The 13,712-nt window shown below is 51.3% G+C and overlaps 1 protein-coding gene across 1 annotated transcript in view; it reads left to right on the forward strand.

The window, feature by feature from the left end:
- Positions 1-13,712, forward strand: part of PLXNA4 (plexin A4) — a 425,241-nt gene that overhangs the window by 354,796 nt on the left and 56,733 nt on the right. Inside the window, exons 11-14 of the mRNA XM_055307457.1 lie at positions 1,450-1,546; positions 1,976-2,166; positions 6,236-6,387; positions 10,438-10,555. Of these exons, the coding sequence (XP_055163432.1) occupies positions 1,450-1,546; positions 1,976-2,166; positions 6,236-6,387; positions 10,438-10,555 (558 nt within the window). The remainder of the gene's footprint in view (positions 1-1,449; positions 1,547-1,975; positions 2,167-6,235; positions 6,388-10,437; positions 10,556-13,712) is intronic.

A 13,712-nucleotide genomic window follows, 5' to 3' on the forward strand; every position in this document is an offset into this window, starting at 1 on the left:
GAGCCTGAAGAAGACTGGATGCCATCCCACTTGTGTATGAGGACAGCGTCACGGCCTGTTCACATTGGAGCACATGCTATAACTCAGGAGTTTAGGGCAAGTCCCCAGATTAGGATCACAAACATCCCCTCCATGAATAGGCTCCAGAGGGGGAGGCACCAGGACAGGCCCGGAGCCCCTCCCCAGGCTGTGTGTTCCTGAGGTTCTGCAGCTGCCCTCCTCTTAGTGAGGGAGCTAGCAGCTAGCTAGTCCGAGGAGGGAGCATCAGCTGCCTCTGTCAGACCCATCAAGACCCCCATGCCCCAGCCCCTCCAAACTTCAGCTAAGTTGAAAGAGCCTTTGGCTCTGCAAACACCACTTCACACCAGGTCTCCTGGGCTGAACCCCTCTAGCAAGATGCAAGCCCTCAGCCCCTCCTTTACAGAAAGCCTATCTCAGTTCCATTCCTCCATCCACCCCCTGTGGAGGGCAGAATCTGGTGGAATAATGAGAAAATCACCAGGTATGGATTGGAAATGCTGCCCTGGGCAGGCTCGGAGTTCCTGCCACCTACCCTCCCCTCTTTCTCTGGAGAGTAGGAAGTGTCTGCTATCAGAAGGCGGCTTTGGGGTGTGGGGGCTGGCACCTCCCCCTTCACCCTCTCTTCCCCCTCCCTCAGCACTCAGTCCCAGGGCCGACCCCAGCCAGGTGGGGCACTGATGCTGAGGAGGGCAGGGCAGGGAGGCAGAACCCAGCGTTGACCCCTCCAGCATCCCCGCACCCCCTTGCAGGCCTAGAGGCAGCTCCCCCATGGGCAGCCAGCCACGGACCTGAGGCCTGGCCTCTTTGAGCCAGTGGGTGCCTTTGGAGTCTTGGCTCAGATTCCCAGGTTTGGCCGCTAGGGTGTCCAGGGTTTTCCCACCTCACCTCTCAGCCCCACCCAGCTCTCCTCTCTCCTAACCTCCCTCAACTCAGCCCCTTCATTTCTGGTGCCTGCACCCTCTACCCCTGCCTGGGGATCCATCAGCCCTATCCAGGTCTTTGATAAAGCACCCACCTCCTCGGAATTTGCCCTAGAAATTGGAAGTTCCCAAATTGAATCAAGCGCCTGGTGGGGCCTAATGGCAAGGTTCCCCTGGGCAGGGATGGAGGATGCTGGGAAAGCCCAGCTGTGAGCCGGCATCCATGGGAGGGGGAGAAGTCGCTTGCTGTAATCTGCTCAGGGAATGCACATTCCAAACAGTCTCCCATCCAGGCCTCACCCCTCCCCTGCCTTAGTATCCTGCCCCCTGCCCCTACCCGTCCCCCAAGGCACGCTTCCCCGAGTGTGCACCCCCGTATGCACTCAAGCACATATATAGCAGATCCTTAGGCCTGAGCACTCCCGGGGTCCCCAGGCTGAAGAGCCAGCTCTCCCTAGGAATCCCTGTGACCCAGCTTTCTTCTTTCCTACCTGCCGCCTGGCTGCAGTACTCCTATGAAGGGATGGAGATCAACAATCTGCCTGTGGAGTTGACAGTTGTGTGGAACGGGCACTTCAACATCGATAACCCAGCTCAGAACAAAGGTGAGGATGGTGGGCCCCGGTGGGGAGGCAGGACAGAGGGCAGGTGTTATTCCATCCCGCCCCCACACCCCAGGGGTGGGGGTCCCTCTCTCTCTGGCTCCGAGTCTGCCCTCTACACCTCTCCCCTGCTCCGTGACCTCTCAGGTGTGGGCCCACTGTGGGCAGTGGCTCTGGGAGCCGCAGGGTGAGTAGGACTGGCCGCAGGAGCCCTGCTGTTTCTGGAGGGAGCCCCAGCTCCCCGTCCAGTGGCGCGCCAGGCCCCGCGGTTCTTTTGGTCTCCTCCATGTCCGAATGGCTAAAGGAACAAGGCTGCTTGTGTCTCAGCATCCGAGATGGGGACTGCACTCCTTGTCCCCAGGCCCACCCCCTCCTGCTCCGCCTCTCACCCCAGAGTACCTCTTGCCCCCCCCCCCCCCCCGCCGCCCGCAGTTCACCTCTATAAGTGCGGAGCCATGCGAGAGAGCTGCGGGCTGTGCCTCAAGGCGGACCCGGACTTCCAGTGCGGCTGGTGCCAGAGCCAGGGCCAGTGCACTCTGCGCCAGCACTGCCCCGTTCACGAGAGCCAGTGGCTGGAGCTGTCGGGTGCCAACAGCAGGTGCACCAACCCGCGCATCACAGAGGTAAGCCTGGGCCTCGGGGCCCTCTGCGTGGCCTCGGGCCCTGCCAGCCATGCGTCGCTGAGGCAACAGCCACCACGGTGGTTGGCTGGCTGGGGGCGTGTTTGTTTTCCTGCCCAGTTTCCCCAGAAGCCCAGGGTTTGGTCCAGGGCTGCTTCCTTACCAAGGAAGGTTGAAAACAGAGAGGGGCTCAACTGTCCTGTTGGAGTCTCCACGTGAGCTGTGTCAGAAATGACTCCAAGTCCTGGCCACTCTCCCTTTGTCTCTAAGAGTCTGAGTGATGAGGCTGTTAAGCTCCATGGGGGGCCACCTCACCAAGCAGTTAGTCCTGAGCAGAGGCTGGGCGCAGCGCCTCTGGAAGTGGAGAGGCTGCAAATGGTGAGACCCTAGGACTCACTCAAAGCAAGACCTAAGCAGAGAGATGACAAATGACAAATGGATTTAGAACACAGTTCAGGAGGGCCCAGGGGACACAGGCCCTGGAGCAAAGAGCAGTGAGGGCCAGGGCAGAGCTAAACATGCAGAGAACAAGGCTCGAGTCCCAGCTCTGCTAGCTAATTGCTGGGTATCCCGGGGCTGATTTATCACCACCTTTATGCCTCAGCTTCCTTACTGTGCAACAGGTCTAAGGTTCCATCTCACGGAGGAGTGACAAGGACTGTCGGAGAGAACCATGCAGATTGCTGGCTCCAGGCCCAGCCCAGGAGGATCTCGCCATCCTCCTTGTCCATCATCCGCATTGTTAAAGCTACTCCCATCCATGTCTAGGCCAAGGGGATCACTGCCCCTGGGGTTTATGTAGGTCACCTGGTATCTCCACCTCCCCACTCTCAATAGAGAGACCCCCTCAGGCACCACCTCCCATGCTCCCCTGGTATATGTGCTGCCGAAACGAGCACTATGCTCCCCTGGTAAAGCAAAGAGGAGGCATGCATGTCTCAACAGGGGGACCCCCTGTACCTCTAGCACAGCACACCTTGCTCGTTGTAGGTACACAATGCCTCTTTGCCACAGTGGATGCTGATTTTAATAACAAAGCAAAAAGGAGCAGAGACAAAAAGAGGAAAGGAATCTCAGCCCCGTCTCCGTACATAATAAGTACAGATTGGTATTGGCTCTGTGCAAGGTTTCACAAACACACGTGTCTGATAATCTACTAGTGACTGCTACAATAATAGGCAAATATAGGTGTGCAAGATATTTTCAGTTTGCAAAATATTTCCACATCCCTTATTTGTCCATCCTCACAGCCACCCGGACATATGATTCCTAGGGTTGTCACAACAAGTAGCACAGAGTCAGTGGCTTCAGTGACAGAAATTCCCTGTCTCTCATTCTGGAGGCTAGGACTTGAGACCCAGGTGTGGGCAGGACCGGTCCTTCTGAGAGCTCTGCCGGAGGACCAGCTCCGGCCTCTCTCCTGGCCTGCAGCCCACCATCTTCTCCCTGAGTCCCTTCTCGTTTGCTTTTCTGTGTGTCCCTATCCAAATTCCCTCTTTATATGAGGATGCCAGTCCTGTTGGATTAGGACCCACCAGAATGGCCTCATTTTAATTTGATGAGGTCTTTAAAGACCCTTTCTCCAAATAAGGCTCTTGGAAGTACTGAGCATTAGGACTTCCACATATGGATTTGGGGAGGACACGATTTGAGCTATAATGCCTGCCAAAGCCAGGGTTTGTAGCCTCCTTTCCCAGATACAAAGAGCAACGTTCAGAAATATTAAAGTCCCGGGATTCCCAGGTGGCTCAGCGGTTTAGCACCTGCCTTCAGCCCAGAGCGTGATCCTCGAGTCCTGGGATCAAGTTCCACATCAGGCTCCCTGCTTAGAGCTTGCTTCTGTCTCTCTCTCTCTCTCTCTCTCTCTCTCTCATAAATAAATAAAATCTTGAAAGAAAGAAAGAAAGAAAGAAAGAAAGAAAGAAAGAAAGAAAGAAAGAAAGAAATGCTAAAGTCCTCTCACCAAAGCCTAAATCAGACAGGTCCTGAGTCCCAGGTGTCTGGATTGCTAGACTAGTCTCTCTCTCACCACAGAGGAAAGACACTCCCAGATCTATTCCCTCACCCCTCCACTCACAAATGCTGCACACACACACCAGGGATGTGTAAAAACAGGTAGGGAGCCTGACCGGTGTGAGTGCACAACTTCCTCCAGCAAGGCAGGCCCTCAGCAGTGGCCCTCTGTATGTGTCCCCCACTCCGGCCCCTTCACCCTCCACACCGCTGGTCTTCTAGACACAGTGAGGTGGCCTCAGCCTCTACCTCGGTCTCCTGCATGGGTAGGAATCTCAACAGCAATTCTCAAACTGGGGCAAAAGACATGCATTTAACCTACAGAAGTATCTGTGGAAGGAGAGCCCTGGGCCTGCCCCAGTCTCCCTCCTCCCCAGCCACCCCCTCCCGCAGAGCCCTTAACACGGAACCATTCCCAGGGGCTGCCACGCGTGACTGCTAATGGTATGTCTGCCGCAAACAGTGAGACTTGCTTTCTTCTTGGCCTGAGACCAAGAAAATCACAGGGAGGAGATGGCAAATTAAACAAATCTCCCTGTGACGGAGGCTATTTACTGGCTCCATACTGGCACTGGCCCTCCGGGGAGCCGGGGGAACCAAGGACTGGGCCAGAGATAAAGCTCCTTTTTCAGGACAACACGCCAGGGCTAGAATATCATGCAGCCGCTGCTGCCAGGTGCCAGTGGGGCTTTGGGGACGGGCTGGGCAGGCATTTGGGAAGAACATGCACTCCCCCTCCCAGCCCTCCCTACATCTGCCCACCTCCCTCACGCAGAAATGGGCTCGTGTCTCCAGGGGACCTGTCTTTCCACTGCGATGGGAACGTGAAGGTTTTCGCATGAAACCTTCACACTCACGTGCACGCTCACTCACAAACACGCATGGGTAAGAAGGAAATGTCTTAACTTGTAGGTGAATGGCCTTCCCCAGCAAGGCTGCCCCTCCAGCCTCGTTTCTCTTACTTCCCCCTCCCACCTTCCTCCAGGCTGGACCCCCCAGTTGTGACCTTTGGTGGTGGAAAGAGTAGGTGATGTTAAGAGGTGGGCAGTCTGGGCTCCTTCAGTTGTGATCCCATTGCCACTGGCCAAGATCCAGGTACTGGTGTTGAGAGACACCAGGAATGAGAAATGTGCCCTTCTCTGATCTTTTGGATGCCAGAAGAGGCTGGCACAGAATGTCTTCTACCACTAAGGTCACTAAGTGGGATGTCGTAATTAGATTGTGGCAAATGTCCATAGCACCTACCTCAAAACAGGCCCTGGGGTGTGGATTCCCAACATTTCAGTCATGAGTCAACACCAACAGTGACATCTCTGGAAGAAAAGCCTGTCATTCTGGCCAGTATATGAGGTGAAATCTAAATTAAACCCATCTCTGTTAGAAACCAAGCCAGACAATGAAGGCAAATGCTCCTCTAAATCCAGGAAGATGCTTGGGTAGTTGTGGTTTTCAACCCAATGACAACTTGAGAAATAGATATGGTGCCATCACTGAAAAGTCCAGAGGAAGTAAGACACTGTCCCTGCATCCCAAGACTCAGGATCTGAAGGATGAGGAATCAGACACAAATCACTGTACCATGAAAGGAGCATAAAATTTCAGTGGAGAGGGAGAACAACTGGTTATGGAAAAGTGACATTTGAGAAGGATCTTGAAAACGGGGTGGGCTGCCATAGTGTAGAGGGCTGAGGGTATGAGGAGGGTTTTTTTCATTTTCCTTCAGAATGGAACAGTATGAACAAATGCCACAAGGTTTTATTCCTTGATTTTCTATGAATCACCTGGTCACAATACGGATCACATTCCATCCCTTCATCTCTTCCACAAAATAGGTGAATGAGAGGATTTGAACACTTCTCCCAATACCACACGCTAACGTGGACTGCTTTACCAGAAGCTCCTGACATCGACAGTCCCAGACCTGGGTGTCCTTATAGATGTGGATCCAACCCAGGGAATCATGCAGAGATGGGGAAGAGCCAGGAGCCTCTGCCCCATCAGCAGGCGGGGGATGGCTCTGTCTTGATGCTTGTCAAAGTACCGTGCTTCTTCCCTCCAGATAATCCCAGTGACAGGTCCCCGGGAAGGGGGCACCAAGGTCACCATCCGAGGAGAGAACTTGGGTCTGGAATTCCGGGACATCGCCTCTCATGTCAAGGTGGCAGGTGTGGAGTGCAGTCCTTTGGTGGATGGCTACATCCCAGCAGAACAGTAAGTGGGAGCCCCGCGAGATGGAGGGAGGGATGGCTATGTGTTGATGACTCACCTCCCCTGGCCAACAACTGGCAGCCAACAGCACACAGTGTTAGAGACCATTGGGGTGCGGGGAATAGAATGCCCCTAACATTCGAGTGTCCTCCCCAGCCCTCCAACCAGCTAGCTGCCATATTGGCAAGTGTAGAAAGGGGTTGGGGACATGGGGCCGAGAGGGAAGAGAAATGTGATTGCTGCCTCCTTGGGGCATGGCCGTGACGAAAGCAAAATTAAAATCTGTAAGAGAAACATGAGTTTGGATCCCTACCACTCCCCCTGCTGCTGTTCCTTAGTCCTGACTCGTGTCTTCCTCCAGTTACAAAAGAAGCTCAGCCTCTGCTACTCTCTGTGGAGGCTGAAAATGAAACTCCAGACCCACTCCATCCTGTAGGTGCTTTTCTCTTTATCTCCATGCCAAGTCATGGAGCATGGCGTGGGTCATTCCATGAGTGACCTTTACCTCCCAATCCACCTGTTAGAGGAGGTTTGTGAGTCATGTATCATTGCCTTGTAAATAAGTAAACACAATTTTCCAGCCCAGCAAACACACCCATGAAATGCACAGCACAATCTAGCTTTCATCCTATTTTGCTGCCCCTCCCAGAGTGACACCTTGCCACTTGACAATTTTTAGGTCTCCCTGAGGTACATCAGTGGAGTTTACCTGTCCGCTTGCTGGGTCTTGCCCAGATTTCGTGATTCTGGAACCATCAGTACCACCATCCTCAATTCCCACTGATTTCCATCCAGAGCTTCCTAAAGCCATCTCAGTAGACCTTGTGATTGAAGGATCTACTCTTGATAGAATTCACCTCCCTTGTCCTGCATGGCTTATTTGCCCAAAGATGTTTCTGTGGCCCCTTCAACTTTTGGAGTACTTCTGAGGACAAAACCAAAGCCAGCTGCTACCAAGCTGTTGTGATTTGGGGAACTTTAAGATGCCCTACTCCAGGCCTGCATAGCCAACTGGAAAATATAGGATTTTAAAGTCACGTGATTGAACTATTGCAGTGCTAGTTAGATCAGCGGATTAAGATAGAACACCCAGAAAAGAATTCTGATATGTAAAAATTTAGTATGTGATAAAGGTGACATTTCAAATCAGCAAGGAAAGCAAAGATGAGTTAATAAGCAGAGCTGGTTAACTCTGCAAAAAAAAAGACAATATCAGACCCTCATTTCACATTATACACCAAACTAAATCCCAGATATATTAAAGAATTAGGTGAAAAAAATAAATCTGTGGAGTGATTAGAATTTCTTTGATTTCAAGGGAAGTATAAGAGCAAAAGAAAACAAGTTATAAAGATGAGGGGATCTGAATGTCTAAAACCTAAAATTCGTACATCAAAAATCATTGTAAACAAAGAAAAACGTGAGCAGTAATCTGGGACTACCGTTACATCTTATGACAGTTATTATGTGCTTTTTTTTTAATATACAAAGAGGTTCCATAAATAAAAAGGCAAATATCACAAAATGAGCAAAGAGCATGAAATGAGCATGAATGTGCAATTCACAAGACAAAGAACCAAAAGTCATGTGAAAAAGTTAAATATCATTAGTAATCAATGAAATAAAAATTAAAACAATGGGGGACAATTTTAAAAAGTTAATGCCCAGTGCAGATGAGAAACATGAGAAATAGCACACTCATACATTCATACTCTGAGGGTAAATTGGGACACACTTTGTGGAAGGCAATTTAGAATGTGGATCAAAAATCTTTAGCCTGGTCATAGTGTTTCTAGAACTTTCCTTAAATAACCAGAATGCACAAATATGTATTTGCAAGCACACTTATTTTGGCCTTATTTGTAACAGTGGAATATAGAAGCAATTTACATATTTTTAAGTAGGGAATTAATTAATTCTTAAATCATTATACATGCATAAGGCATTAAATTATATAGCCATCAAATCTGATATTACGGGAGAATCATGACCAGGCATATGCTCCAAGTGTATTAGCAAGAACATCATTCACTGAGCAGAATAGAGTTTCTCATTAATTCTGTAAAAGGAAAACAAGACTGAACACATGAACACCAAAATGTTGACTGAATATTTCTGGGTGGTTCAAATGGAGTGGGAGGAAGTGTATGTGCGGCAAGCATTTTTATGCACTTTCTCTTTTTTCTTTATCCTAAACATGTATTCATTATGCTATCTGGACAGAAAGGCATATATTTTTTACCGGACTGTCACCCAGAAGTTCTTTCTTTCTAAGAGAGACCTGGAAGCCCTAAAGTAAAAGAAGGAGCCCCTGAACCACAAACACTTTTAAACTTCAGTGTGGCAAAGGACACTATAAAGAAAGTGGAGATACAGGTGGCAAGATGGGAGAAAATAATTGCAATACTTACTAGAAACAAAAATTAATACTCCTCATTCAGTAGCTCCTACAAAAAAAGACCACCCATTAGCAATATAAAGAGACAGTCTTCAGACCAAAGGAAAAGCCATCTAAGATTTTTTTTTTTACAACCGCACACACATACTTGCAAATATCTGCAACATCACTAGTGATCAGGGAAATAAAAATGACAGCAAAAAAAAGCGATCTTTTTTTCCTATTGGAAAAACTTTCAAAGGATTGATAATATCTAGTGTTAGCAAAAGAGTGAAATAATCTCACCCAATTGCTTTTGACAGAAGCATAAATCAGTAACGACCCTTTGGGACCATTATTTTCCTCTCCCTATCAAACTTCACATACATAAACAATGACCCCACAAGCTCCCCCCTTTGGAGATTTATTCTAATGAATGTGCAGTGCTTGAGGATATTGCACATATATTAGTTGGTTCATTTTGCAGGTTATCTGGAGTAGGAGAAAAATCAGGGTAAGTTCAATGTCCATCAGTAGGAGGAGGGATACATAACGGTGCAGCCACAGCCACAGCGTGAAGTGCTATGAAGCGTTCAGAGAGGATCCCGTAGGGCTGTGCGCGCGGCAACACAGGGCAAGTCCACGCTGTGCTGTGCAGTAAAACAACAGGGGTTTAGGACAGTGGGTAGTTAGGTTTCACTTTTATTTTAAAAGTCATGTATATGTTTATATATGTATGTTTTATGTAATTGTACACGTGCATGTATATAACACTACGTGTGTGCGTGATACCAAACACACACGCGCACACACACACGCACATATACACATATCTGGGCAAGTTGCCTAACTTTTCTGTGCCTCAGTGTCTTCATTTGTAAAATGGAGATTTTATATATATTATATATATTACATATGTTTGCAGGGATCTAGAGAAAGCCTATGAGGAGATAGATCTACATATGAATACCAGACTTTTTAAAAGAGATTAAGAGTGAAGAAAGGGGCACTTATTTTTACTGTCACACTTCTGTACTGTCTTGTTTTTGAAGGGTGTGAACAAATTTCATAATTAAAACAATGAACATTTTTAAAAAGGGACACATCTCCGGCTCCCCTCCACGCCCCCCCACTCCCCACCCCCCAGCAGGAGTCTCTCCTCTCTGCCAAGTGCCCAGCTGGGGCTGGGGGCAGAAAGCACTCCACGGAGGCAGTCCATACAGTAGGAACCAAGCGGCCTCGGGCCAAGGTCTGAAAACCTCAAGTGTCCTCCAGGGTCCCTGTCTGACATGCTGTGGGCCCTTGAGAAGGTCACTACCTCTCTGGCCCCTGCCAGCCCTGTTCCCTGAGCTGTTTGGCTGAAACATTCCCCACTCTCTGATTCACAGAAGGAACAAAATTATTGAATGAGGGACTGAGTGTCTGGGGTCAGAACACTAGGGATCCTCCCCTGGGCTCTCACCTGACAGAGTCTCCATGGAAATTGCACTTCCTCACTGCCCAAGAACCAAAAAGGAGCCTTACAGGGAAGGATCGGGGTGTCTTTCTCCTCCCCGTCCCCTGCCTTGAGACCCTACCACAGAGAAGCGGCCAGGGTAGGCATGGCGCCCAGGGGTCCCATGTGGGCGTCCTGTGCCCCTGCTGTGACCACGGGGTCTGTCCTCCCTTCCCCGCAGGATCGTGTGTGAGATGGGAGAGGCCAAGCCCAGCCAGCATGCAGGCTTCGTGGAGATCTGTGTGGCCGTGTGTCGGCCCGAGTTCATGGCCCGGTCCTCACAACTCTATTACTTCATGGTGAGTCCCGGCCATTGGCAACTCGATCGGGCGCAGGTCACAGACGGCGTGACCATGGTTCTGGGCCCAGCTGGACCTCTGCGGTCAGACCCCAAGCAGCTCATGGGAGTCTGTCGTGCAGTGTGAGAGCACAGTCCTGGAAATCTGAAAGACTGGATTCAAATCCAAACCATGCTATGTCTGGCCCCGACTCCAGGGAAGCTGCTCTGGCTCTCGGGCCCAGTGTCCCCCTCTGGCTGAGTGGCAGTGTGTCTGGCCTGGGGTGTGAGCCTTAGCTCTGCCACTTATTCACTGGGCAAACTTGGGAGAGGTGCTTAACCTTCCAGTGTCTTCATTTCTAAAATGAGGGTGATAATACTTGCATCTGCCCCTTAGTATTGTGACAATTACATCAAGCAGATGTGTCACTTCTCTCCTCTCCTGCATGGTTTCCACTGTGCCCTGCCCTTTCTTGGTACACTGGCACCCCATCACTCCTATCCCATCATCTACATTCAGCCCCCCTTCTCCACTCCCCATAGCTCCATCCTATGACCTCCTTAATCCCACGCCCCACCCCACACCTCCCCTGCACCCCACTCCACCTTCCTCTAGCCACATCATTACCCTCCTTGCACACCCTTCCCTGCCTGTGGCCTGTCTGCAGACTCGGACCTCCACATTCCCTCCAGCCAGGACCCTCGCTGGCCCAGCAGAGGCCACCCCTGGTGAGGGGTTCTGGGGGGGACAGGGGCTCTCGGGACCTCTCGGGACCTTGGGCATGCAGGAGGCATGTGCTTCTCTGCTGCCCTGCTTACTGCCTCATTTTCAAAACTGTCTTTCCATCCAGTTAACGTCTGGGGTTAATGACAGCTCTGATGGGATACTTTCCTCATGATTACGAGCTGCTTTAGAAGCTGGGAGCCTGAAGTGATGGATCTTATGCCTGGGCATCAAATGCTCCAGAACACATCCCAGGGAGCCCACTTTTCACCCTCCCTCCTCCCACCCTCTGTCCCTCCTCCACCTTCCTCGCTCTCTTCCTCCTTTTTCTCTCCAACTGACAACCATTTATCACTTTGCACCATCCCTCCCACTAGATTATTTGATAAATATTTGCTTAATTGGTTGAATCTTATAATTTGGTGGCCCTGGCTCGTGGGTGTTCCAGGGATGATTCAGAGCCTGCACAACCCCTCCCCAGACCCCCATCCCCCACCGTCCAGAAGGAGAGGTAGGACGGAGGACGTGCATGCAGATGTGCCTGTGGTGGGGGCCCAATCTGGGAGGGATGTGCAGCCGCCACCTCCTCCCCCCACCGCCCTGTCCTCGGCTCCCTGCTCCACTCTTAAGAACCCCCCCTCCTCCTAAACCCGGTTGGCCGGAGCTGCCTGTGCATAACACACATATGGGATGGATTTAATGGATGTGTTGATTCAAATCCCATCTCTTTAGGATTTGTCCCCCCACCTTCTTTGGAAAGGCTTTCAGGAAGTTTCCGAGTGAAACCCAACACACCTGGACACAATCAGTGACACACGTATCCGTGTGTCTATAGAGAGACGCGGGTGTACTCTGTGTTATATGGATGTCTCAACACGTACGTGGTCGATCCAACTGAGTTGAGATACCGAGAGGAAGAGAGACAGAGATAGAGGCAGAGACAGCACTCCCCAAGTGTCTTCTTCCCCACTTCTAGAAGGACCCGGGGCGCTGCTGCCTTCAGAGGCTGCCTGGGCTCCTCGGTCTGACCCACCCTGTCTGTCCGATCTTGTTTCCCAAGGCTTTGCATGGCCTGACCCCTTTCGTCTCTCCATGTCCTTCCCCATGTTGCCCTGAGCCGTGTCCTCCTTGTCAGCCCAAGCTCTGCTCCTGAGCCTCTCAGTGCCTTCTCTGAATACACAGCCTGTGGCACCCATGGTGCCTGGCCCACTGGGGACTCCCTGGCATCTGCCCACACTGCGTTGGCCGTTGCCTCTCGGAGCCTGTGCTCCTCTGTTCAGACCCGCGAGTCTTTGGCGATGAAGCCCTGGCCGTTCCCTTCTTTGTTAGCCCCCCATGGTGCTTAGGCACTCTTAAACCTCTCCGCTCATTGGAATCTCCTGTGAGGCTTTAAACAAAATGCTCTGGAGCCCCCCTGAGCTGAGTCACACGCTAGAGGTGGGGATCCTAACTCAGCCCAGGCTGAGGACCACCGGCCTAGGAAAGACGGCACTTATGGAACAGATACCACATGCCTGTCGCTGACTGGTCCCAGGCTTAGTACTTACAAGGAGCCTGTGCAGTATTCAAAAGCTGCTTCTGCTCTCAGGTAAGGCCAGCCTTGCTTGCACTCCTGTTTCCACTCTGGAGCAGGATGCGGTTAGGTGCAGGTAACAAGGCAAGGCTTCAAGGAAGAGGCTGAGCATACAAGGAGGAATATGATGCTCCAGATGAACCTGGAGTAGTGGGAAGCGGTCCCTGGTGTAAGGTACACAGTGCACCAAAAGATGGGAACACAAGAGATGGAGAGGGAAGGGGGTTCATGAGAAGAGAAGAGGTCAGAGCACAAAGATAGGTCAGGAAAGATGAGAGCTGTTGACGCAAGGCAAAAATGCACTGGTCCAGTGGGGCTGTGAGACTCAAAGATTTGTGCGGCTTTTTTGGTTGCGGGATACCTCTGAGGAATGGTACTGGTGCCACATGTCTACTGAGGAGGACTTTCAGGGAGGAGTCACGATGCTAGGGACCTGAGTCCTCCACAGCCTCCAGTGTGCATCAAAGAGCCCAATCATTGAGGCTACCCCTGCAGAGCTCCTAGGGGGCCAGGGTGGGAATGGGGGTCACCCTGGTGGTGAGAAGAGACAGGAGGACCCTCTGTCATGCTCCCCAGCATCTCAGAGCCTTCATTGCCTTTCTGCTCCACTAGGCAGCTTGCAGGGGGCACACAGAAGCCCCTGACTCTTCTGGAGTCCTGAGACAGCTGGAGAGGCTGGAGACTTGGGGCACATTGGGGGTCCTTTTCCAGGGGTGCCTCTCAGGATCTGGAGCATGCATGGGAGTCCCTTCCCAGTGTTGAGGTTGGGAGTGAGGTTTGGCTCTAACTCCGTTTCCCTCCACAAATCAGGTCAGACTCTCATGTGTGGGTTTATTCACCCAGAACCCAACCGCCAAGGCCAAGGGATCAGCATTCTTGGTT

This window comes from Nyctereutes procyonoides, unplaced genomic scaffold (assembly GCF_905146905.1).
Source record: "Nyctereutes procyonoides isolate TBG_1078 unplaced genomic scaffold, NYPRO_anot_genome, whole genome shotgun sequence".
In the NCBI taxonomy this organism is placed as follows: Eukaryota; Metazoa; Chordata; class Mammalia; order Carnivora; family Canidae; genus Nyctereutes; species Nyctereutes procyonoides.